The 27,079-nt window shown below is 47.0% G+C and overlaps 1 protein-coding gene across 13 annotated transcripts in view; it reads right to left on the bottom strand.

The window, feature by feature from the left end:
- Positions 1 to 27,079, bottom strand: part of Ralgps1 (Ral GEF with PH domain and SH3 binding motif 1) — a 245,250-nt gene that overhangs the window by 137,670 nt on the left and 80,501 nt on the right. For 10 of the 13 annotated variants that reach the window (XM_058581778.1, XM_046451194.2, XM_046451198.2 and 7 more), the window contains exons 5-7: positions 18,838 to 18,921; positions 9,867 to 9,956; positions 7,134 to 7,226 (exon numbers count right to left, since the gene is read on the bottom strand). In XM_058581778.1, the coding sequence (XP_058437761.1) occupies positions 7,134 to 7,226; positions 9,867 to 9,956; positions 18,838 to 18,921 (267 nt within the window). The remainder of the gene's footprint in view (positions 1 to 7,133; positions 7,227 to 9,866; positions 9,957 to 18,837; positions 18,922 to 27,079) is intronic. The other 3 variants (XM_046451200.2, XM_046451204.2, XM_046451201.2) reach the window with 2 other exon arrangements.

Raw genomic sequence — 27,079 nt, 5'->3', positions numbered from 1 at the left:
CTTAGCGCTCCCCTGGGCTGTACCTTGTGTCTAATGGGTGGCATCTGATGGTTCTCTGATTGCTGTAGGCAGCTTCATTTCAACCCTATTGAATGTGTGGGGCCTGAAACCAGTACTCTCCCCGTTGAGTAGGCATTAAATCCTAGGCCCTAGCTGCAAAGGCCTGTCCACAGAGGCTCCTCTTAGCTCTGCTCACTGTTCCAACTCTGAGAGCATTCTTTATTTTTAGCACATGGTGACTTTTCTTTCTTAGCTTTTACTGTAGCTTTGCTTGTTGGTTTTTAATGGCTTTTACTGTAGCTTTGCTTTTTGGTTTTTAAACTTGGTTATATTTTTTTCAGTGTTTATAGTGTCCATGTGCTGGGACAAAGATAGGGAATGAAGGGCTTGTTCCTTATCAGCTCTGTCTACCGTTTCAAAATATAGTCTGAGAAGAGTGTGTTCTGGCACTCTATCACGTTCCTGGAAGCCAGAGTTCGATTTCAGACATGCCAAGTGTGAGGTGTCAAAGAAACATGCAAGAGAGGGTGTGGGGGAGCAAGAGCTGGAGTGTGGATCTTGGGCTCAGGAGAGAGGCTGGAGCTAGGACCACAGAGCCAGCCACCATGAGGGCAGACAGGTGGCATCTGAAGCTCCCTGTCGGGAGCTGCCCTGGATGCAGACACCTTTAAGTCCTGATGTACAGGGTTCTGACCAATTATTGCCTTCAGTCTAGCACAGCAGTGCCAGGTCATAGTAACTTGGCTGCTACCCCAGCTTGGATAATGAGGCGTGGCTCCAGGTGTAGGCATCAACCACAGGGGTTGAGTTACATTCACCTGTTCTCTTGTAATCCTACCCCTTCGCCCTTTTTTGGGATAGAATGTTTCATGGAACCTCCCCTTGTATGTCCCCTATATGAGAATAAAGAATTCCAGCGGCGCTCTCTCTTTCCACAGATCCTGGGGGTTAGAGAGCAGTCACGGATTATTGAAAAGGTACTTCTCTGTGTTTGTGAGCTTTCTTTGTTGTTTTCTTAAGTTATTGGAATAGTCAGATTTTGTGAACCCAGCATAGACTGCCATCTATCCCCACACTGGTGAGCTCACCATGGGAAGGGAAATGGAGTGGGGAAGGGAGACTGAGGTCAGGGCCTTGCTGAACTTTCACATCCATGAGCACAGGAGGAGCAGCTATCAGAACAGCAGAAGACAATTAAGCTGAGGCAGAGGGACTTCCCAGGAAGAAGGAAAAGACCACTGTCCAGCCCTGTGGCAATGTCAAGGCAGATGAGAGTCAATCGTCAGCAGAGTGATGATGCGGAACCTCTGAGAAGCAGTCCCCATGGGGGTCCTAAGGAATACCTGCAGGCTGCTAACAATGGCTTCCTCTGCCTGCTGTCTCCTCATCTCCACACCTGGCTCTGCCCGCACCCTGGGTCAATGCTCAGAGATGCCCATAACTCAGTCTTCCCACTTCAGCTGTGTCAGAGAGCAGCTGCCAGGTGCTGCCACCCACACAGGGAGCAGAGGCACCTCCTGAATGAAAGATGCTGAGATCCAAAAAAGTGTGAATGCCTGCCCAGGATAATTTCATGTGCCCTGCATTCTATTGGTGGAAGGAACTACCCTCTGACCTGTAGTGCTCCAGGATGCTGAGAGTGAGCCTTGCTCCCAAGATGTTCCCCTCCTAGGCCACCACCCAAGACCAGGCCTCTTGACCATCAGTGCTGATTTCTTCCATGTCAAGGACTTTTTTTTTCAATTTTCACTTTGCTGTTGCAAATGAGTCGAACTCTCTGGGGCAACTCAGTAGGAAACAGTGAATCACTCTGCACACAAGCACAAGCAGCCACAGCAGGTGTTTACATGTGTGCACAGTGTGTGTGGCCCATGGAACACGTGGCTAAGACTACCCACATGCCAGGAATTCTCTGCCCACTGGTCACTCAGAAATAAGTGGTCACTGGCCAGCTGCTCATCCAGGTATAGGAACTGCCCCTCCTTCCTTTCGTCTCCTCATCTCAATGTCTCCACCATGGCACCTCCTGGAACCTTCTCCTTAGAACGCATCCTGCACCAGTCTATTTCTTTCTGCACCTACTACTGCTCCTGTCCTGGTCAAGGTTACCTGGTTCCTGGACTAAGCTCTCACCTCCAGACAAGGCCTCTGGTTTTCACTCCTAGTCCCCTACCTCCCAATCTATCTTCCACGAAGTAGCAACAGTGATTAAAAACAAAAACCTAGAGCCACTGTAAAACCAGCTCATGGCTGTCTGCTTAAAGCCCTTGGTGCCCTTGAAACAGAATCTGACTCCTCCAGGGCTACCAGCCCCACACGCCAGCCTCCTCCTGGCACAGTGAGACACAGGAACACTGGCCTGCAGGTTCCTCCGTCACTCCAAGCTCATTCCCATGGTGGGCCTCTGCACCGGCTGCCCTTCTGCCTGGAAGGCTCACTCCCTCATCCCGTTATGGTTGCTTCCTTTTTGCCCTTCGGGCCTTGAGGTATGGGATCTCACCTCAGAGAGGCCTCCCCTGAATGCCCATGCTAAAGCTGACATCCAGTCCTTCTCCATCATGCCATCCTGTTTAGTCTCATACCAACACTTACCTTTTTTTCTCCTCCAGTGCTGGGGATGGAACCCAGGTCCCCTGCATGTTAGGCAAGGGCCCAACCACTGAGCTACACCCCCTCCCCATTTAGTCTCTGCATTGCTTTTATTCCTGTCTCATCGTTCCTTGTTCACTACCTTCACACATTCAACCAACACCTATTGATCACTTCTTGTGCCAGCTGGACTAGACATGTGTTTATTCTCCCTGAATTATGTAAAAGCCCATGAGGGTAAGGCCTTGGCCATAGGCTCAGGGCCTGGCATGGAGGCAGCATTTGATAAATATTTAATTTGCAGAATGAATAACAGTCAATAGGTGATGTGTACTCAGGAAATCAGAACTTGCTTAGACTTCATGGCTTTGAGGCAGCCAATATTCCAAAGCAGCTCCAGTGCTTGGATATACCATTCCCTGCCTGCATTTTTCCAGGCTAGCTATGACTCCCTTCCTGTTTGTATATCCGTCATGCATTTATTAGGTCCTACTGCTTACAGATCTATGCTCAGTGTCAGTCTCTGTCCTGTCTAGCTCGCCCAGCTGTTGGCACTCAGAGGCCAGCCATGGACAGGCCAATAGGCTGCCTTTTCTTAGATGATGACCAACTGACTCCTCACTAGAGGCCATTCAAGAAGCAACAAAGTGCCAGGCCACCTCTCACACCTGTAACCACCTTCCATCCAGGTCCCCCAGATGCTTAGGATTTCAATGCAACTCCCAGGGACAGCACTCAGAAAGCTCAAGGTGCCAGGCTCTTTTCTCCAGTGCTACTTCCCAAGCAGTGTGTGGGACTGCTTATCCCTACCAGTGCCCAACCTGACTGCCTTACACTTCCCACCATCACAAGCCACTCCCACAGGGGACATGCAGGCTGTGGGGTCTAGCAGGGCTATATCCCATAGAGTTGGCATTCATTAGCTCTGGGATCTTCAACAGATCACTCCATCTCTGGGAACTCGTTTTCCTCCTTGGTAAAATGAGGACTATAAAAGCACTGGCCTTTTGGGTTGTTATAGCTCATCCCTCCAGAGCTTCCTGCTCCTCCCTGATCTGCAGGCCCCTGAGGTCTTACCAGTCCCAGTTCAAGGGACAAGGTAAGAAAGGAAACAGCTCTTTGGAGGGGGTGAGGGGACATATAGTTAAAACAACACATGTAGGCAGGCAGAGATACAGAGAAAAATCAGACATCATCACAGAAGACTGCAGTCAAGGGAGGAGGCAGGCTTTAGACAGAACCATGGAGCAGACAGACACATGCTCCACCTGGATGCTGTCACATGCCAGTACACCAGAGTACAGACCAGGGAGCTGTCCACTTCACTGGGCTGGGGACAATTTGAATGAGAGGGGTAAGATGAGTTTGGTCTCTTGTTTCCCAAATGTTCTGTGTCAAATGCTATCCTTGGATTAACAGGACAGGTGGATGGAAGAGGGGAGTCAACCTAAAAAAAGGCTACAGTGAATGACATAAAAACCCTCAGGCTGTAATCTATACAGTCTGCCTTGCCTCTCCCCTCTCCCTGACCCCAGACTTTCCAGTTACCACTCTTATTTCCTAGAATGCTGCATCCTCCCACCTTCTGCCCTGGTTAAGCGGCCTCTGTAACTAGGGAAGCAGCCCAGCTCACTGTCCTTGGGAAACAATGGGAAGAGTTCTCAGAAAAAGTCAGGATGTGTTGTCCTGACTTCCCTGTTCCTTGGTGAAGGTAACCTCAGATCCCAGGCATCTCCCTGGTTCTGCCAGCTAAATCCAGAGGTGACAAAATCAACAGTCAATCCCAGGGGAGTAAACAGAAACAGAAGCCATAGCTTGGATAAACCAAGGAGTAACTTGATAAACCAAGAAAGCACTAGATAAGGAAGCCTTCAAGGTCTGCCTGCAGCTCTCCAGCTGCATGTGCCCCCTGACCCCACTAGCCCTCCTCTGACTTCCCTTTCTGCTGCAATGCAGTAGCCAGATACCAGCAAGCAGCAGCCACAGCAAAGACAGAAGCCTGATGGCCTGGGGAGTGCTGACAGTCCACTCATCTCCAAAGTTCCTAATACAGGATTTCTGACAGAGGAGAAAATTTTTTAAATTAAAAATTTAAAGGGCTGGGATTGTGGCTCAGCGGTAGAGCACTCACCTAGCATGTGTGAAGCCCTGGGTTCGATCCTCAGCATCATATAAAAATAAATAAATAAAATAAAGATATTGTGTCCAACTACAGCTAAAAAATAAATATTTTTTAAAACATTTAAAAAGTTCCTACTCTTAGGGGCTGAGGCTATGGCACTTGCCGGCACGTGTGAGGCACTGGGTTCGATTCTCAGTACCACATATAAGTAAATAAAATAAAAGTTTATATATATATAAAGTTCCTGCTTTTATTTAGAGTGACAGGTGACAGGTTGGAATTGTGCTTGCTCAGATCAGTGGATTTTAGTGGTTGTGTGCAAGGACTCTGGAACCAGACTGCAAAGCTTTGATCCCAGCTCTGCCACTTGGTTGTGGGGCTCTGAAGAAATTGCTCCACCTCACTGTGCTTCTATTTCCTCCTTGTGAATGAGAATAAAGCTGTACCTGTCTCCACGGGTAGCTGTTGAGAATAAAGGAGTTAAAATAAGTTAGAGCATGTAGGGCAGTGGCTGCCACGTGTTTTTATTCTGCCAAATCTGTGAGGAAGAGTGGCTGGCCCATGAGGCCTGGAGGGGACCCAGGTGAAGGGCCCTGCTTCAGGGGGTCCTGGGTGGGTATTACATTCTAGGACTCTGAAGGAACAATGGGAGGTCTATTTTCATTGCCTCAAAGACCCATCAACAGCTGTGAAGACGCAGCCGCCCTGAGCAGTGCTCGTCAGGCTAAACAGAGCAGCCCTAGGCGTCCTTCTGACCTGATGCTGCCCCACAGTCCTGGCAGTAGACACCCTTTGGAGAATATGATCCACAGCTTCATTGATGGGTCCTGCCTGTCCCTGAGTAGGTCATATCTTTGTGCAGGGACTTTAGCCAGCCCTGGTCACTGGTGCTGATTCACTCACTCTGCCCTCACTGACTAGTTTGTAGGGGTCCCATTTACAGTATTGCTGACAGTTGGGACTCTCTACACATGAGCAGATTCAAAACTCAGCCCTCTGGGTCCTTGCATAGCCCTTAGGAGTCCAAGAAACAATAACAGTAAGTGTAGAAGATGACATACTTTGAAGAAGAATCTTGAAGCAACTTTAAAAAAAAAAAGCCTCACTGCTCAGATGTACTTGGAGTCACAGGGTCGGCAGCTGCTGCAGAGAACAGTGGCTTCCAAACTTGCTTTTGACCTCCAAAGCCATTGCTCAGTTGCAATTCATCCAGGAGCCCAATACATAAAAAACACAAACAGGGCTCTAGTGGAAACAGCACCCGAGCTGCCTGCTTGGCACCCTTTCTCCTCCCCCTGAGCCCCTGATGGCACTCATGGCAATTCTGAGGACCCCTAGGGCTCCACAAAGCACTGACAGAAAACCACTAACCTAAACCAAGTTTCCCAAGTAGAGATGGGAAAAAGAGCCCACAGGAGCCAGGCCTCGAATGGTGCCTGAACACAGACCTCGTTTTTAGACTCGAGGCTAATGCTTTTTGCCCTACTCTGCTAGGACTAGATCTATGGAAAGCTGAAATGTAAAGAAACAAGGCTTATTTCTGGTCACCTCCAACATAATCCTTAAGTATTTTAAAGGCCCCTAAACCAGCCAAGTAGGAAACAGAGCCTAGCCCCATAGATTGGCAGAAGGAAGGTCGGAAATGAGTTGTAGAAGCACATCTGACAATTCCATACAGTTTCCATCAGTTCTGTGGGACATAAACAGGTCTTGAAAGGCTTGGGCTTTGTGGCTGCGAGAGACCTGGACCAGGAGGGCCAGGAGGTGAATGCTAATGAGCTATGGAAATAGCAATTACTTCCCCCATGTCAGGCACTGTGCCAAGCAAAGGAGAATAAAGAGGACTGAGATATTTTTAAAGTATTTTTACAGCAGAAAAACTTTCCTACAGACTCAATTATATAACTATCAGACTCCACCTCTGAGCTGAAATTATCCATGGCCTCAGAGATGAAAAAAAAAAAACGGCAAGCAAAAAGTCATTTTTTCCTACATGAGGGTCACAGGTTTCTCCCGAGAAACTCTGAGCTATATGGCCAGTGACCCAGGGCAGCTGCAAACCATCAGTCCAAAGAGCTTCCCAAGGGCAGTGTGGAGTCTGCCAGAGACAAATACCGGCCAAGTGGAGGGCAAGAGTCACATGCTGACCCCCGGCCATCATAGAATAGCGCCCAGGAAGAGCCATTTTAGGGGCTGCCAGCCCCAACCACATCAGCATGGTCACCACTACTCCCTTGGACCAAAATGGGGCTGGGGTCATTGAGCCACGAGGATGCCCAGAGGATGTTCCATGCATTCACAATAACTCTGTCCTTGGCAAAGTGCAGATGGACAGAGAAAGCCAGGGGATTAAGCAACACAGATCTTCACCAACAAAACGACAGCTGAAATCAAAGGGATAGACTTAGGGAGATTAACTTACAGCCCAGGTTTTTGTCAGCCTGAAGATGGGAGCGCTTTGTAATGCTGACACCACAGACATGAGAGAATGAAGGTTGTTGAGTTCTAGAAGTTTCTGGGGGGGAAAAAGATATGGAATACATTATTTTGCTGCTATAAACAACAGAACAAGAACATGCCAAGTGTTACCAAATGTTGTCATATTCATGAAATTCAATTACACTTAAAAATATCTCATGTAGAAAATATAGTTCTAGGAAGTTCATAGGAACCATATGCTTTTGCTCTCAAATTGTCAAAAGGTGAGTCTGCATCTAAAAGGCTTGCAAAATTTCATAAGCTGACTCGTCTGGTTGCTGGACAGAAATGTGGCTCAGGATAAGATTTGATAATCCCTTTATGGTCTATTTTTAGATGAATCTGTCCCAACAGGCTTCTGTAAGCTAAAATCCTGGCCGTGCCAACAGTATCAGCGGTTCTTCTGCCATTACCTTAACGCCCGGATGAGAAATGGCTGAGGGAAGATGTTAGCCATCTGCGTAATCCCTCTCAGCTGGGAAGGCAAGCTATTCACCATGCTCCCTTGAACCAGACCCCAAATTAGTGAGAACATTTGGAGTCAATTCAGACTCAGACAAGTTCCTTACCAGGAAGGGCAACAGAAGGAGACATAGTAGAGAGTAAATGCAGAAAAATGTAAAGGCTCTGTTCTTGGTTTTATGCTGAGGGATACGGCTCACATGACAAGGTTCCACTTTTCATTCTTGGGAGACAGTGAAGCCTGGGCTAGCGAGTAGGTTCTATGGGACCCGCAGGCCTGGTTCCAATCCCAGCTCCCACTCTGCATTTCCTTCGACAAGTTACCCAATCCTCTGCACCTTGATGTCCTCACAGGTAACATGGGGAAGGTGATAAAGGCACTTGTGCTGCATGAGATGGTGCAGCCTGGGCTGGGTGGTGTGCGGTGGTCTCAGTCTTTTCTATCTGGAAGACTCATCTTCCCTTTGCTCATTCCTCGTCTTGGGTAATTCCTGGCTCAGATACCACTTCCTCTAATATGGTTTTCCAGACCACATTCCCAAATTTATGGTGGTGGGAACTCCATCTGTGTTCCCACACTCTTTGTATTCTTCACATTCTAGATTGTACTTGCTTTTTATTTGCCTCTCTCTCACCCTGAACAGTGTGTCCCCTGAGATATCATGTCCCTGTACCTAGTTCAGCACCCAGCACATAACAGGTAAAATGAATAAATAAACGAAAAGCCCTTGTATCTGGGCCTCATAGCTCTATTCTTACTTGGAAAGTTTTCTCTGACCACACAGATTAATACTTCAGTTCACACATCTTGTAACAATTTCTAGTTGTTTCCTGTGTGAGAACAGATTCCCCGAGTGAACTGAACTGCATTCTAGTATCTGAATTGCCATGCCTATCACTGAATTTCCTCTCAGTGCCAAAGGCATCTGGGAGTTTATCTAACCTACCTCTTCTAATTTATAGATGAGAAAACCAAGGCCCAAAGAAGGGAAGGGGCTTGCCCAAGGACATACCCAGCATGTGGGGCCAGCATGACAATCTACAGTAAGGAAAAGGGTGGAGGTTAATGACAGATCATTTGGGACTCCTTAGACAGGGGCCATAAACTCATTTCCAAACTGTAAGCCCCAGGAGGGATTAGAACTACAGCCAGATATCTTTTCTTCTGCCCATCATAGCACTGACTGACAGCAATAAGTATTATTAAACCCAGTGACAGTCCCAAGTACTTCAGGAGAATGAATGGGACATTTGGTGACCACTGCTCCCAACATCTTTATAGACCAATGCACTTAACCTTCCCCTGAAGGGCGGCAGGGCTGCTCCCCCGAAGGCAGAGATATGGCTTTTATTCCTACTCTGCTGCTGACTCTCTGTGGGGCCTGGGCATGGACATTGCTCTCCAAGTCTTCTTCCTCTGCAAATTGGGTGGTACTAATGTGAGCCCTGAATGCAATCAGCTGAATGCAGCTGCTTTGCGGCCTGTTCAGGAGGGCCTGGGTGGGAAGAGGACACATGCATGCACAGAGCAAGGGGTGAGCCCACTGCAGCAGGCACAGGACAGGGAGCTGGGCGTGCGGAGACACTCCTGGCCTGAGAGCAGCCTGGGAAAGCACCAGGATGGCCCAGCTGGGGCTGGAACAGATGGAGGAAGAAGAGGGGAAGTCGGGGCCAGATGAGCAGGCAGGGTGGACTACACCAAGCGGGGCACTGGAGGTGGAAATGAAGGGCACAGGGTCATCTTGCCCAGGCCTGAGCTCAGGATGGAGTGGAGCAGACTCTGCTGACTAGTGACATAACTGTGCAGGATGTGAGTAGATCACAGGCACTGATGCTACCTAAAATCATTCAGACCCAGCAATTCCAAATCCGATGGAAGAATGAACAGAGTCCAGGGGGCACCACAGGACCTTGGGGAAAGAGTGCAAGCCCAGTAAGGAGAATGGCTGGCTGCCAACATCATGGGATGGAGAAGCATGCTGCTGATGCACATGCAGGTACCAGGGCATAGGCAGCAGGGTAGATCTCAGAGGTGGCTCTACCTGGGGAACTCAGGCCATAGTCCCCACCCACCATTTCAACCCTGTCCTGCAGGCCCACAGAAAAGCACTTCCCAAATACAGTTGGACAGACAGACACATGGTCATCCTGTGTGCACATTTTTGAGACAAAAACAAGGAGGGGGGAGGGAGAAAATAATAATAAAACAGCTTACCTTGGCTATTTTCACAAAATGGCTGAGGATTTCTGCTCTTATTTTTAAAGTCTGTGCTGTTAGAATTTCTCGAACAACCCAAAAACTGACCTGTAGAATCAAATACACACACACACACACACACACACACACAACCAGAGAAGTCGTTAAATGCCAGACACCCATCACCCTTGCCCACTACTGCTGTGAGATATCCATGAGACTGGGAAGCTGGGAGAGCATGGCCCAGGGTCATATGAGGTGAAGGGCTCCTTGTGGCACCCGATCCTGGATGGGACCCATGTTCTCAGCACCCACTCTCCGCACATACAGCAGTGCTGGGAGAAGCAGGCATGTCTGTGTACACCCAGGGGAGTACTGGCCTCCATGACATACCAGTGTCTCTGCAGGTGCTGCAGGGAACTGAGAAATGAATTGGGCTGGACACCTGCTTAGAAGGATCTAGATGCAGGATGACCATGGATGATGGGAGGACAGTTGGACAGACAGACACATGGTCAGCCTGTGTGCACTGACAGTACATCCACTAGGTAGGCCCAAGACAAGGAGGATTCACTGAAAATGTGTGCAACTGCCACAAACTTAATTTTCTAAGAAAGGTTGTCCAAGAATAAATGATACAAAAAGTCTTTCCAAATTCTGAGCAGTGCAGGTTGCAGCTATGACTTCCTGGAGACAGCCTGTGCCTAAAGGGCATGCCAGAAGCTGTGGTTCAGAACCTCATTCATGCTTGACCTCTCACATCAAGCCACAGCCCCAAATCCCTGGGTCTGGTGGGAACAAGAAAGTCATCTATCAGTGTAGGGCTGACTCACAGTACCTCAAGGAAACAGAGGAAAGGGTCAGCCAAGGAATGCTGGGAACTGGCTGGCCTTCTGGCTTGTGTTTCAGGGTGTTTCACTATCGCACAACGTGTGATGCGAAACACGAACACCCAGAGTGCTAAGAAAGGTGGGCCAAAGGATGGGGGGTGAGTGGCATGAGAAGGAAGGCAAGGAGTCTGAAACCCTCCATTTTTAAAAAATATTTTTTAGTTATCGATGGACCTTTATTTATTTATATGCGGTGCTGAGAATCGAACCCATTGCCTCACACATGTAGGCAAGCATTCCACCACTGGGCTACAAACCCAGCCCTGAAACCCTCCATTTTATAAGGAAAAAAAAAAATGAAGGATGACCCAGAGTTAACAAAGCAAGCCCACTGCTGCGATACAGTACAGTCTTGTAACAGAAATACTGTTACTTTTCCAAAAGAAAACAAGGAAAGAAAAACCCAGAATCACCAATTTGCCTTTTATATTAAGCAGGAGTATTATAGAAATGTTTTCTTGGTGTAACGATCTGTGGTTGCCTCCAGGACACGCCTGGGTTTCCATAGAATCATTTTTTCCATGGATTTGTCAAAATTAAGTTCAGATTCAAATGTTTACTAGCCAGTTATGGAAGAAAGTGTTTCTGGATAGCAAGCACTCAGCCCATAACCTTGTATGTGACTATGTATGCTCTTCTATGCCACATAATCTCAAGTGCGATACTTTGTATGTATAATTTAATAGATTCCTACATGCCAAAACGCCACACATTTTTCTAGCCTAATTATGGGAGGTGGCAGAGCTGACTTTGGATCTGCAGCACATAGTTTGCAGGGGAAGATCCAGGTCAACAGTTTGATTCAACAGAGCTGCCTGAAGCCCCAGTGGGTGCAGGCTCCAGAATCCACGAGTCTAGAAGAGAATATAGGTTTCTTATGTGGAGCATTTCCAGATTGGCTTTTTTTCATTTAAGATTCATCTCTATTTTTTTATTTTAATTTTTAAAATATTTTTTTGGTTGTAGATGGACATAATACCTTGATTTATTTTTATGTGGTGCTGAGGATCGAACCTAGTGCCTCACAAGTGCAAGGCATGTGCTCTACCACTGAGACACAACTCCAGCCCCTCATCTCTATTTTTTTAGTTAACTATTTATTTATTTATTTGGTGCCAGAATTGAACCCACAGGCACTTAACCACTGAGCAACATCCCCAGCCCTTTTTATCTTTTATTTTGAGACAGGGTCTTACTAAGTTGCATAGGATTTTGCTAAGTTGCTGAGGCAGGCTTTGAACTCACAATCCTCCTGCCTCAGCCTCCTGAGTTGCTGGGATTCCATCTGTATTTTTACATGACTTGATAACTTATTCCAGTTTATCTTACCCATTCATCTACTGAAGGACATCTCCATTGCTTCCAGTTTTTAAAAACTTGAATGAAATTGCTGTAAATGTCTCTGTGCTTATGTGCATCCATGTGCATATGTGTATGTATGTGTGTGTAAGCTTTCAAATCATCTGGGTAAATACCCAGGAGTGCAATTGTTGGACACATCTGCCTCGTTGCATTCCCACCGCCCCACACACAGGACTTCGTGCTGCTCCAGATCCTGGCCAACAGTTGGCACTGTCAGCTTTTCTGTGTTTGAGGCATTCTAATAGGTGTGTAGGATTTTGCTTTTCTCTAATGATAAATAATACTGAGCATCTTTCATAAGTTTATTTGGCATCTGGATATCTCCTTTGGTGGGGTATCTGTTGAGTTCTTTTGCCTGTTTTTAATTGGGCCATTTTTTTTTACTGCTGAGCTTTCAGAATATGATTTGTACACAAGTCCTTTATCAGATATATATTTGAAAAATATTTTCTCTCAGTGCCTGGTTTGTCTCTTAATTCTCTTAACCATGTCTTTTGAAGAATGAAAATCTTATTAACTTAATAAAGTTCCAATCAATTTTTTATTTCATGGATTGTGCTTTTGGTTTCATCATCAAACCCAAGGTCATACAGATTTTTTTCTTCTGTTTTCTCCTGTAAGTTTTAGAGTTTTGAGTTTCACATTTAGTCCTAAGGTTGATTTTGAGTTTTTATGAAAGGGCTTAGGTCTGTGTCTAGATGCATTTACACACACGCACATGTCTGCTGTTCCAGCACTATTTATTGAAAAATTATCCTTTCTCTAGTGGATGCCTTTATACCTTTATGAAAAATGAGCTGACTCTATTTGTGAGGGGCTCCTTCTAGAGTCGATATTCTGTTCCACTGACCTAGATGCCTGTTCTTTTGCCAATACTGAGTCCCCTAACTTTGTTCTTTTTTAGCACTGTGTTGTCTATTCTAGGTCTTCAGCCTTTCCATACCATCTTTAGAAGAAGTTTGTTACTATTTATAAAATAGTTTTGTAGGATTCTTATTGGAATTACATTGAATCTACAGATCAAGTAGGAAAGAAGTGACATCTTAACAATAATGTCTTTTGACCCATGATGATAGAATATTTTTCCATTTATTTAAATCTAATTTGACTTCTTTCATCAGTGTTTTATAGTTTTCCACATATAAACCTGTACATATTTTGTTACATAAATACCTAAGTTTTGTTTTTGGTGCTATTACAAATGGTATTTTTTTAAATTTCAAATTCCAATTCTTCATTACTGGTATATAGGAAAGCATACTGACCTTGTGTCTTGTAACCTTGTTGTACTTGCTTTTTAATTCTGGGGTGGAGGGCATTAAATAGACTTCTTTGGAATTTTCCATATAGACAGTCATGTCAGCTATGAATAAAGATAGTTTGGTTTCCTTCTTTCCAATTTTTGTCTGTTATTTATATATTTTTCTTGTCTAATTGCACTAACCAGGACCTCTAATACAATGCTGAATAGAATGGAAAGAGAGCACACCCTTGTCTTGTTCCCAATCCTTGGAGGAAAGTGACCTTTAAAAATGATTTTGACTAAAAGATTTTTATAAATGTTCTTTATCAAGTTAATGAAATAGCCTTCTACTCCTAATATGCTGATTTTTTAAAATTGTGAACAAAAGTTGGACTTTGTCAAATGTTTTTTTCAGGTCAATTATTTTTCTTTTTTGGATCAATAATACATTACATTAATTGATTTTCAAATATTTGAACCAGTTGTGTATACATGGAATATATCCCATTTTGTCACAGTGTAAATAACTTTTCAATACACACAAATTATTACTATAATGACAGTTGCTTCGGTGATATAGCTATAGAGTTCAACTGCTGGGGACTTAGACATCCCCTGGGAGACCCAAAGAGGTATTATAGATGAACAAACTAAATACATAGGAACACAAAGAACTTTATTTAGTTAATCAACCACAAATAAAAACAATCAAACCATGTGGCAAAAGGAAAAAAAATATCTAGGTTTAAGAAAAAAAATTATCTTTTCTTATGAGAAATCTACTTTTGCCACAAATTTCTCATAAGTCCATTCATGATTTTTTTTTTTTTTAAGAAACCAAGAGTTAGAAGGGATCTTAGAGGTTCTGCCTTTTCTCTGCCACACCATTGGATGCAGTTCTACACTAACCATGATAAAGCCCTTGTCTGGCTTCTGCTTGAGCCTCCACAGTTAGGAAAGAGCCAAACTGCCTCCTACTTCTGGCCCCTGTATTTAACCATCAGGCCCTCTGGGCTGATCCAGCCACCCAGTAAGAACCCCACAGTTACTTACAAACCTCGCTGACTCCTCCCTGAGCTTTCTCACTCCTTAGACCTTCTCCTGATCCCCTCACCCTTCTGGTCACTGTGATACTTACAAGCTCCTGTGTGACATCGGCACCCCATGTGAAGCACCCCAAACTGGACATAAAGCAGACCAGAATAGAATTACTTACACCTATGAGAACTTCTCAATGCAAAAGAGCTGACAATGCCAATGGTTGGCAGGGATCTGGAGCAAGGCAAACTCTCACATGTTGTTGTGAGGGGGCAGATGTGGTCCAGATTGCACCCCTAAGTATTTACCCAGATGATTTTAAAACTTACATAGCACACATACAAGCATGAAAATGTTCACAGCAACTTATTCAAATTGTCAAAAACTGGAAGAAACTGAGATGTCCTTCAGTATTGATCAATGGGTAAGCTGACCATGGGGAATCCATATAGTGACATAGTGTTCATGTAAAAAACTGAAATGAGTTATCAAGTCATATATAGAGAGATGAGTCTATTACAAAGTGAAAAATGCTGGTCTAAACAGGCTACATATGTATCCTTCCTTTTTCTTTCTGTCTTCCTTTTTAGACTGTCTGGAAAAGATAAACCAATAGAGATAAACAAGCAGATCAGGATCTGGGTCACTTCTTTCTCTCCACCACAAATCCCACCTTCTTCCTCAGGCAACTTGTACATCACCATGAACTACAGCTTCATGCCTCTTGACCACTTCAACTGCAGCAACCATCGCTCCCACCACTTCCATCACCACCTCCTTCCTGATTACCAGGGATGGCTCGACAGCAGAAAACTACACTCCAGTCTTGGCCACAACCCTTCTCCTTGACCCCACTGTGCCAGACCCTCCCTCTTAGCATCCCCTGGAGTCCCTGGCAGCCCTCTTTCTTGGCATCCTTTTCCTCTAGGCAGACCCATCCCCTATCAGTTGTTACTCCACTCCCTCCTTTGCCAGTACTTGAAGTTCTCTTTTGCCTTGGTCCTTCCAGAAACTCAGGCTGCTGGCCTCTGTGTGCATGCACAGATGGATCCCACCACGAATCCCACCATGGATCCCACCATGCCTCCTGTGCTCCCACTCTCAGGCTGTGCAGGTTAACTAGATATGACTACCTGCCCACTGCCCCAAGGACACTGTAAAAGTCACAATTTTTACTGTGCCACCATCGGTGCCCTAGAGCCTTTCCATATCAGCTCTTCCTCCTTCACCCTGGAGTAGGTTTTCCACTTTCCCACCCTCTGCTTCCCCCTTTGCCTCCTGTTTTCCTGAAGAAAAGAGGCCACAGGGCCTCCCTGTGTCACATCTACAGGTGGACTGACAACTGCATCTTGCCTTTTTGGGGCACCTCTCATCCCAAGAGCCCCAGCCTCAGCCTCTCCCACCTTCTCTGGGAAATACTTCATCAAGGATTCCTTCTCATCTTTAACTTTTCCTTGTTTCCTGGATTCTTCCATTCAAAACAGGAACCTCCTCAAGACTGCCCACTTAGAAGAAGAAACAGAGGACCACCTCTCTGGGCCTGTTTGACCCCTCCTGCCATCTCCTCCTCATCTCCGTCTTTGGAGTCACAGTTGCTGGGATCACCCGCACCTGCTCTCTCTCCGCTGTCGCCATCTCCTCCTACTCAGCCTGCTACGATTTCGACAAAACTGTCTGCCTGATGTCACCAGCAGGGTCTCGATGCCAGGTTTCAAGGCCTCTTCTCCAGCTGACTTACGTGGCCCATGCTGCAGAACTCTCTCTCTCTCTCTCAAAATGATTCCACTACCTTTCCTGGGTGTTCCTCCTGCTCTTGGCCACCCTTTCTCAGCTACCTGTGCTGCCCCCTGTCCTCTGCCCATCCACAAACACCAGCAGTCCTCACATTCACACTTGGGCCTCTGTTACTCCTGATTTCCTCTTCATCATTTCCAAAACTTTCAGCATCCCCTGGACACCGTCCCTGCCCTCACGCCTACACCTATGCCCCAGCCTCTAGTCTGGCCTTAACCTTTCTTTTGGCTCAGAGCTCCCACAACCCTTCATGTTAATCGTTTCCTGTGTGACAAGCATGGGGCTAGACCCTTTACTCCCATGATTCTCATTTAATCTTTAAAAAACAGTCAAAATGCTTCCTGAGGAAGATGAGCTCACAGAGGCCAAAAGCTAGCCCACACTGTACAACTAATGAGTTATGGGGTTAAGACGCCAACCCAGGTCAGATCTGTTTCATTCTCTGAGACCCTGAAGTGATCCCGCATTCATTTTAGTGCAGCAATCAACTCCCTAAAATTACATGCAAATGTATGTGTCCACAGTTTCTGGGGAAAAGTTCTTATGTGATATCGTCAGATTCTCACAAGAATCCATGACTCAAAAAAGATGGAGAATGTCTCTGCTGTAAGGAGAACTCCTTGAGGTCAAGACCCCAAAGAACCTGGCTGAGCTCTTCCATGCAGCTGTTCTATGAAGAAATCCCTAGGGACTCGGGCCCTGCTGGCAAGCAGATCAGGACACTGGCCACTGAGTTTCTGGCCTGGCCACAAGGAGCCTCAATCCCTGGCAACCTCCTTCCCATCAGCTGATCTGCACATTTTCCTTGTCTTCCCTCTAAAACGTATGGATACCTCTTGGTGCCACCCACTATGCAAGCAGAGGATGTCATTCTCAGTTACAGATTTGGAAACTGAGGCTCTGCAGGGGCAGTGACCTGCTTCCTTTTACCTGGAGTCCTGTCCTCACATGGAAAGGCCCACCAGGAAGGGACACCAATGAGTTCATCCCGAAGAAAGCCACCCCAGTGGCTGACCGTCCTGGCCTCTGGGCAATGTTCAAACTAGAGCTACCAGGGCTATGTCCAGGAACGGCCAAAGGGCCATCAGGAAGTCCATTTCCTGGAGCATTCTGCTTGAGAAAATGCAATTTCACTTCTGGCTCATTTCACCACTCAGCCTGAGCTGGACATAATGCAATTGTTCACAGAACAAGCTGCATGGCCTTTGCCAAGCTGGCCTGGCATCTGCCTGCAAAGCAGATTGCATCAGAGCCCCAACAGCCTCTCCTACAGGAGCTCCATGGCTGGTCAGAGGAGGGACTGAGTTGGCTCCCAGTCAAGTTGTTTTGTTGGGAAAACTATGAATCCCCTGATAGTTTATGCACATCTGTTTTCTTAAGACTAAGCTCAGTTGAAAAGAAAAAGATTTTCAAACGAAAGAGAAAAGAAGCAAAAGGTTTGGAACTTGATTTTTCAAAACAAATGATATGCAGCTTCTAGCCCAGCCGCATCTAGGCCTTTCTTAGCTCTTAATCATATCTCACCAAGGAACACCTCGGTCCGCTCTAGTCCTGATCTTCAGCCAATAAGCTGGTGTCTCTGTGAGGCTCCCACTGTGCTCACATGGGTGCTGAGGCTATGAGGGCTGGAAAAGCTGAATAGCAGTGATGCACAGGACCAGGCATTTCCAAGAGGGAAGGCCCAGCTGGAGCCATGGCCTCAAGGGAACATAGGCCCCAGCACCCAGAGGACCAATCATGCACATTATGCAACCTCTGGGCCACTGTCCTCATTTGAAACCAGAAAAACAAAACAGAAGAAGAAAAAATTGCCAACAGCATCATTTGGGGGTTTGGTTTATGCAACGGGAGTCGTCACAACCAGAGCAAAAATTGTGCTCCATCAAATCAGTTTGGAATAGTATGGGGCCAGTTAATCTGGGTTCAAAGAAGTCCAACTCAAAACTGTTTCCTGAGCACCTCATTCACTGGTCCTACTGAAGGTCTAGTACCTTTCTGCCCGACACTGGGCAAGGGAGCAGGTGGCAGGTGGGCATAGTGATAAGTAAGACGTGCGTGGTACCTGTCCTATGAAACTCACAGACTGGCAAGGAAGCAGAGACCAGAGAGCTACACAGGATGAAGACAGATGGGTAAAGCACCACACAGAGAAGGACATGGTGCCATGAGGGAATGGATGATCGGGAGACCTCTGACAGGCTGGGGACCCAGGGGACAGGCTAAGATCTGAGAGTTAAACATGAAGGAGGAGCTCTGGGCTGACAGCAGAACACATAGGGCCCCTACAGGACAGAGACACGACGTATCGGGCAAGAGACGCAGGCCAGCATGGTGAAGCCTGAAGAGGGAGGAATAGGAAGCAAGGCTGGAGGATGGCAGAGGCTGGATCCCGATACCTGACCTCTCAGAGCACAACAGGGTGCTAGAACCTTAGCTTATATGGAATTGAAGCCCCTGGCATGACATAGACACAGGAAAGACATGTTCAGTTCTACCCACCTTATGAACTGGGTTGTAATGGCGCGAGAGTGGGTGAACACAGGGGTCTGGAGGAAGGGTTTGGATCTGGGGCAAGGTGCCTCGAAGTGAACCCTGGTGGGGCTGCAGCATTTAGGGACAACAGACTGCCTCTAGACAGGCATACACAAGGGCGGTTGCTTACCTGGTTAAACCTCCGGGTGAAGGCCACGACGTTGGGGGCCAGACTGTGTTTCTCCTTCTTACTCCATCCACAGCTGGCTAGTTCCTAGAAAGCAGAGAGTCCATTTCAACAGGGATTCTACTTGGGATGCAAAACCCACCACATCAAGTGGGAAGGAGCGGGGAGCTGAAGACCTGGCTACTCTCACCTTCCTTCACCAGGTCGGGGAGGAAGGCGGGATCTGTGGGAGAAGGTGTCTGCACGTGCTGCCAAAGGTGAGGAGGAGATGCAGAATACTTTCCTCCCATAACTTTGGCCACATTTCCCAAGATTTCTACGTCAAAATGTTCTCTTTTTATGTTTTGAGTAGTGCGTTGTAATCATGCATAATAGTGGGGTCCACTGTGACATATTCATACATGCAAATAATCTAGTTGCTTCATTTCATTCCCTAGTACACACCTTTCCCTCTCCTCATGGTCTCCTTCCTCTAGACTACTGGGCTTCCTTATATTTATTTACTTTTTAAAAATTGGTATGTTATATATAAAAAGTAGGGGGGCTGGGGTTGTGGCTCAGATGTAGAGTGTTCACCTAGCATGCGTGAGGCACTGGGTTTGATCCTCAACACCACATAAAAATAAAATATTGTGTCCATCTATAACTAAAAAGCAAATATTTTAAAAAGTAGGATTCATGATATATTCATACATGCATAGAGCATAATTTAGTCATCATTCATTTTGCAGTTCCTCTGATACTTGCATTCTAAAATTTATAGCAACATAGTTCACAATAGCCAAGGTATGGAACCAGCCTAGATGCCCCTCAAAGGATGAATGGATAAAGAAAATGTGGTATATATACACAGTGGAGTATTACTCAGCCATAAAGAAGGGTGAAATTATGTCATTTGCTGGTAAATGGATGGAACTGCAGAGCATCAGGCTAAGTGAAACAAGCCAGATGAAGAAGTCAAGAGTTGAATGTTTTCTCTCATATGTGGCTTCTCTGGGGCCAAAAGTCCTTTCTTAGTGGGGACACAAACATTTTAACTAGCAGGACTCCTCCTGATGTAGAGTGAACCCAGAGCCCCAGGTGAACTTAAAACTGAAATCCAGCTGAAGGCTTGCAGATTTCATTGACCACATGACAGCCTCCATTCCTGAGTCAGGAAAAATCCTAATCCAGGCCCACCACCACCAGAAGAGCTTCCAGGACTACAGGGGCTTCCTTCCTGAAGTTGGACCCTTCCACTGTATATGACCAAAGGGACAGAAGGGAAGGTTCACTTTAGTGTCTTGTTCAGGGGCCTTGTCTCTGCTTTTCCAGCAGGTTTAGCATCATGATTTGAAGAAATAGATTAGCTACATTTTATCTATCAGTAAGGCTGGTTCCTACCTGGAGATAAAAGAAGTAATCTAATGGGGGTTTTAAAAAGGACCAAGGTAAAGCCACTATCCAAAGACCATTCCCAACTTGTGCCTGCCGGAAAACAGAAGAAACGTAGATGCTAGAATTCTCTATCCTGAGTTCTAAGACTTCCTATTAATTCATGTCAGGCTCAATATCATTAGTATCTTTTTTTTCCAGCTGCACAGCTGGAACTTTCTAAAGATTTTTAGTGAGAGTCAGTTATCCAGCAGCTGGGACAGAGGCAGATCAGGAAGTCAGGGCAGTAATGGGAATGGCCATAAAGAAAACCATCGGCTGGGCAATTATGCCTGAGGTGTGGTGCTCATCAAACATATCTCAGGGCCCACAGGTAAGCCACAGATAGGAGCCTGTGGAAACTGGCCAGAGTTACTGGGCAGCTCTGGCAACAAGATGGACAAGCCAGGCACGGGAACACATGGGAACCAACCAGGAGGAGCTATCACACACCTCCTCACGGCTACCTCGCATGTATCACGGCCTTCACAGAAACCCCCACAAGAGAACACGACCAACCCAGACCCTGCCAAGTCCTCACACTGCCCCCTCCCAGGCTAGACCCCAGGTAAGAGTAATGACAATGATATTAACTAATGCTACCGCTTAGCAAGAATCCCCTATGTGGCAGGTGCTGGACCAGGCACATCACCTATGTTTTCCATGTGATTCTCACCACATTCATTTTAACAAATGGGGGAAAAAGGGCTCAGACTTCATGTACACCGTGAGTCCACTTCTCAAAATCAGATGTCTGTCTCTTAGAGATGTACGATTTACCTCTGTTATTTCCTTGTTCTGAACTGTGTATTTGACCTGCCTCTGTTGCATTTACCCACACCATTAAACACACCTGAATTGTTTACAGGTATATGTTCACACTCATTTAGTTTATCAGGACAAAGGCCTCTCTCTCCTGTGGATTCCAAAGCCAGTGCTGGAAAATATGGGTCATGCTCATCAAATATAAAACCCAGCTCCCTACACTGGGTTCAAGGCTGTGGTGTGGTTGTTGCCCAATTTCTGACTGAGAGTGGCCCTCCATATTTTCCTGAAAATTTTAATAAACAGCAGAAGTTGTGCATGTGTGTGTGTGTGCGTGTGCGTGTGTGTATACACACTTAATTCAGAGTCTGTGAACTTACTTCTGTACCATACAACTTAGAAAGACACCTGTCGACCAGTTAGACCCAGGTCAAATTCTTGCTGTGCATAACCCAGCAGCATGATGCTTATTTTCTTAGAACTTTCATGTTCTCACCTATGGATTCCAAAGCCAATGCTGGAAAGGATGAACTATGCTAACTAAATATAAAGGTCGCCTCCCCTTCGCAGGGCACACTGCCACAAAACAGCAAGGGCAGCATTCAGCCTTCGCCCAGCCCACAAGCACCACTGTCTTTATTAACAAGATCTATTATTATTTCTCTGCCTTTGTCACACAGGCAGGAGCCAAGCAGGAACTTTATCCACCTGAGTTTAATGATTTGGAATTTCTAAGACCCTGATTCAAACATGGCCATTTTCCAAGGATTCCCTGAGGAGCCTGGTGCTCTAAAGACTGGAGACATCTACCATTAAAACCTCAGCAGCATGAAGCATTGTGCTGAGAGGTACTGGGGCAAAGGTCTTGGGGCTCAAAGGCCCTGTTCTGGATCCCAGCCCTGCTGCTTGTTTCCTGGGCTTCAGTTTCATCATTGATGAAATGAGGATGCTTAACCCCAGGACTGCAGTGGCTGAGAAAGGTGGTGGCAGGTGGGCATAGGGCCAGGCTGGCCATGGACACTCACGCAGTGTTGGTTGAATGAATGAGGTCTGAGTGGTCCTCCGTGTTGAAACCTCCCAAATGCAGTGATCAAGATCAAGATGATCAAGATGTCCGAAGAAATGAGACCATTCTATCTGCACTAACGCAAGTTCTGGCCCAACCTTGTTGGCACTATTCCCCTCTGTGTTTAGCCTTTTAGGATTACAAGAGATTCTATCTGTGTGAAGTGGATCTGGAAAATGTGAAGTAATAGAACAAAACTCTTCCAGTCACTAATGCCTAAAAAAGGTTCATGCTATGGAACTAATGGTACCTATGGTGGGCTGAGGCTGGGAAGGCCCTGGGCTCTACATCCTGGTGAGCAGGAGCTGCCCCAGGCCCAAGCACTTCCCTTCCTGGGGGCACAGTCCCACCCACCTGGGCTGCCCTGCCTCAGAGTTCTGGGCCCTGGCTGCCAGGCTTCTGGGATCTCTCCTCCATCACACAATGTTCCCCAGATTCACCAGGGAAAACAGAATCTATGAAAAGAAAATTTCCTGCTACTAAACTTAACGATTATCCCGGCCTCACTCTGGCTTCCCTCCTAGGACCCACCCCTCCCCCATCCCAGAGGCCCTGTCCATGTCTTTGACCTCCTCCTCTCCAGCGCCCCCTTCCCGTGGGCATCTTAGTGATCATCAGCCTCTCCCAGAAGCCACAGGAAAACAGCCTCCCAGGCGCCCCTCTCCTCCAGCTCCTGCTCTTTCTTCTCCTCCAGGGGAAAATTTCTCACACCCCCTTCCCTCTCCCACCCACCTCTCTACCCCTGCTCATCTGAATGTGCTCTTAACCAAGGACAACTTCCTGACTGGAAAACCACAGCCCCTACTCAGGCCCCTCCACCCCTCTGTGCCCTCTGCCGGGTGCTGGCCCTGCCCTTGCACCCCACGTTCTTCTGCTCATCTTCCCACTTCAGGCCCCCACCTGGGTCTGTCCAGGCTCACTGTCTACATTTCACCCTGAAGGTCACAGAAATACCCTGGCTTCAGCCATGTGTCTCTGTACCCCAGGTTGCCACCCTGAGTGCCAGGCTAGGCTACCCAGCTAGCTGCTGGCCACACCGCAGCACCCCACACTGCAAAACCAGCAGGCTCAGAACAAAAGGGTATCAATGCAGTTGCCTTAAATAAAAACTCAAACATGAGATTCATGTAAACATTCAAAGGCAAATGCATATCAGAAGTCACGAAGGAAAAATCCCTAACTGGCACAAAAATAGCCCCATCTTAATACCCCCACCCGTGCTCATTCCTAGGTGACAACAGGCATCAACACTGGTCCTGCAAAGCTTCTCCAGCCATGTGACAGGAGGCTTGCCCACCAGCAGTCAGATCCCTCCAAGAAGGAGCATCAGCTCTCTGCTTAGTGGTCAGGGAGTCAGAAGCCTTGAAGTGGCCGAGGAGGGCCTGACTCTGACAGTGTCTGAAGCCAGTGAGGTCATCCCTAGAAGAGGTGGCCTGGGGAGTGGTGACACATCCTCCTTGAAGACCCCATGGTATCCAGGCTGCCAAGCCATAGGAAGCTGGCGCCAGCCCACGGTCCCTCCAATGTGGGCTTAATTCTGACCACAGCTTCTCCAAAGCACATTCGTTGACCGTGTCCACACGGAAACCGCATCACATTCAAGAAGAGTCTCTAAATCAGACCTCTGACCACCACCAGCTGGCACCAGCCAATGACACCACGTCACCACTGTGCCTCCCGGCAACTTTTCCCTTCCTCTTCCTTCCCACCCTCTGGCAGGGGAAAAACAAAAACATAAGATCGACTTATGAACAATCTTCAGAAGAACTGGTGGGACAATGACAGTCAAAGGAGCTCTAAAAACACCCAGGACAAGGTGGCCACTGAGGCAGTGGGGGACAGAGCCAACCAGGGGTGTCTAACCAAGAAGCAGGCCCAGCCTCTGGGGACAGGGCTCACAACAGACTCAGGTCAGGAAAGCTTCAGGGGCTGATGTGTCCCTCAGGGATGTGCAGGCCTCATCCCAAGGCAGTCGTCATAGCACAGTGACCTGTTGCCCACACCCCTGCTGTGGAAGTGAGGGAGGAGCATGAGCTGCTGAGGAAGCCTCCCGCTGGGCCCTGGCAGAGGCTGGCTCTGGGCTCAGGAGGGAGCATTAAGGGCACAAAGGTCACAGAAAGAACCCAGCGAGCATGACTGAGGAGTCAGCAGATCTGGGACAACCTCCTGGGTTTCAGTCAGCTTTTTTGCTGCTGTGACCAAAAGATCTGACAAGAACAATTTTAGACAAGTAAAAGTTTATTTGATGCTCATGGATTCAGAGGTCTCGGTCCAGAGATGGGGATTCCACTGCTCTGTGCCCAAGGTGAGGCAGAACATCATGACAGAGGGGTGTGGCAGAGGAAAGCAGCTCAGGACATGGCAGTCAGGAAACAGAGAGCTCTGCTCACCAGGGACAAAATATAAACCCAAAGGCACGCCCCCAGTGACCACCTCCTCCAGCCACGACCCAACTGCCTACAGTTACCATCAGTTAACACATATTGGTAGATTAATGCACGGATCAGGTTACGACTCTCATAATCTAATCACTCACCTCTGAAAGCTCTTGCATTGTCCCCCATGTGAGCTTTTGGGGGACACCTCATATCTAAACCATAATACCATGGCTGGGTGACCTGGGGCCATGAGTTTGCTCCTGTGAAAAAGTGGCACTGATAGCAGTGCTGCCGCCTAGGGAGTCAAAAGGGTTAGATGAGCTGACATTTGTAAAGTGCCCACAACAATGGCTGACACCTCATAAGCACGTTAATCATGTTAATAAAATAGTGCTCACGGGAAAAGGCATCACTGAGCGGGTGGGAGCAGGGCCAAAAATCCAGGCCAGGAGAGCCTGGAGGTAGGAGAAGGCACCAGGCTCCAAAGCCTGGGGTGAGGGCCCAAGCCAGCCAGTGGCCGCACGTGTGAGATATGAGCACCTACTGCATGCCAGGAACTGCAGGAGACACTTCTCACACATCATGTAGGTTCATCCTCACAAACCCTGGTGGTCGTTCTCCCATTTCCAAACAAAATAATAAGGAACAAGCAGATGATTCGATTTTTCCAGGCCACAGAGGCCACTGACAGTAGGGATGGTAGGAGCCATCTTCACCCAAGCCAGGACAAAGCTGTGGTCGCCACTTGGGCTCTAACCAGTGCCAGCCTAGAGAAGAGCTGGGTGGCACAAGGGCCAGACAAGGGCTTCTGAGGGGTCCCACCAGGTCAGAAAAGGGTATGACGCCTCTGGCTGCACAGGCAGGAATAGAAGACAAAAGGATGGTAGGATCCAGAGTGAAGATGCCCACCAAGCTCCCGGGAGCCCTCCCCAGAGCAGAGACTCGGGGAAAAACACAGTCGATACGCAGCAATGCCAAGCAGCCCACAGATTCCAGGTAAATACTGAGTCATTACCACTGAGTCTACACACGAACGACAACACACCAGTACTACTGCCATCTGATGGATGAGGCTCTGAGCTCAGAGAGACTTGTCACTTGTCTAAGGACACACAGCTAGAGCTGCTGGAACTGAGATCCAAACCCTGGTCTGATTCCAGAATCCAAGCTTGGCCACCAAACAGCTACAGGAAATAAAGGGGCTTCCTGGGTCCTTTCAGACAATAAATGTGCCAGTTTATGGATGCGCTACTTGGGAGGAACACTTGTCTGGCCCTTTTCAGGAGCCCCATCCACTGGAGGACATCCAAGGCCACTGGCTGTCCCGTGGGTAAAATCTGAAGTTCTAGCAGATCCTAATAATTATTAACAAAACATGAGTGCTTTTATTAGTATGTATTTCACTGTCAGCACAATTAAATATCCTGTTATGCTATCCACCCTCAAAGAGAACATAAATCAAAAATGTGAGAGCAAATGTAGTTAGTCTGTGAATAAAAACAGGTTTCAAGAGGGAGAAACGGCTTCTGCCCATCATCTATCCTGCGATAAACCCGAACCACTGCTGTATTAAGTTCAAAATAGGTGACAAGTTCAAATGACACATGATATACACATTTCCTAAGGTCACTCCTGAGATCCCTCTGACAAAGCCCACAAATGAAAACAAATCCAAAATAGCAATGACAATAGCAGCAGAGGGATGTTACCCTCCAATGAGAGATTTCAATACCGTTCTGGGGATCAGCCTGGTTTCTGACTAACTGGAAGCAGAAAGTCTCGAGCTGGAAAAAGTCATGAGGGAGATATAGAGGTGGTGAATCAGCTGCCCAGGGCACTCAGAGAAGCAGAGGGCAGGGGCCAAAAGCCAGCAAGGTCAGCATGCCCACCCCCAGGAGAAACCAAGGTGAGGGAACTGCAGGCTCCCCTCCTATTGGCATTGGAAGGGCTGTACCCTGTAAGCCTGTCCCACAGTGTGGGCATATTGCTGTGTCCTACCTCGGTCACTCAAGAGGAAGGCCAGGAGGGTCAGATCACGAACAATGACAAGCTACCAGGAATGAGTTTAACAGCACAATGAGAGGAAAGACCAAGATAACAGAAAAATTAAGCTTAGAAGGAAAAAATAAGAAATGAAAACTCTAAAACACATACATACGCTTCTTGTTTTGGTATCAGGTATTTAAACACAGGGGTGTTCAACCACTGAGCCACATCCCCAGCTGATTTTTTTTTTAATTTTATTTTTAATATTTATTTTTTAGGTGTACATGGACACAACACAATGCCTTTATTTTTATGTGGTGCTGAGGATCGAACCCGGGTCCCGCCCATGCTAGGCGAGCGCTCTACTGCTGAGCCACAATCCCAGCCCCCCAGCTGATTTTTTATCTTGAGATGGGGTCTCACTAAATTGCTTAGGGCCTTGCTAAATTGCTGAGGTTGGTATTGAATTTGTGATCCTCCTGCTCAGCCTCCTGAGCTGCTGGGGTTACAGGCATGCACTATGGCATCTGACACACACACACAATTTCTATTGCACTTTGCTACTATAAGAAAATGAGAAGTGTTGGACTAAAAAAAAATTTGCAAAGCACAATCTAATAAAAAGATAAGAAATACA

This window comes from Marmota monax, unplaced genomic scaffold, assembly GCF_021218885.2.
Source record: "Marmota monax isolate L192 unplaced genomic scaffold, Marmota_monax_Labrador192_F-V1.1 WCK01_AAM20220418_F8-fsc00020, whole genome shotgun sequence".
Lineage (NCBI taxonomy): Eukaryota > Metazoa > Chordata > Mammalia > Rodentia > Sciuridae > Marmota > Marmota monax.
This window is presented reverse-complemented; position numbering and strand designations above follow the sequence as displayed.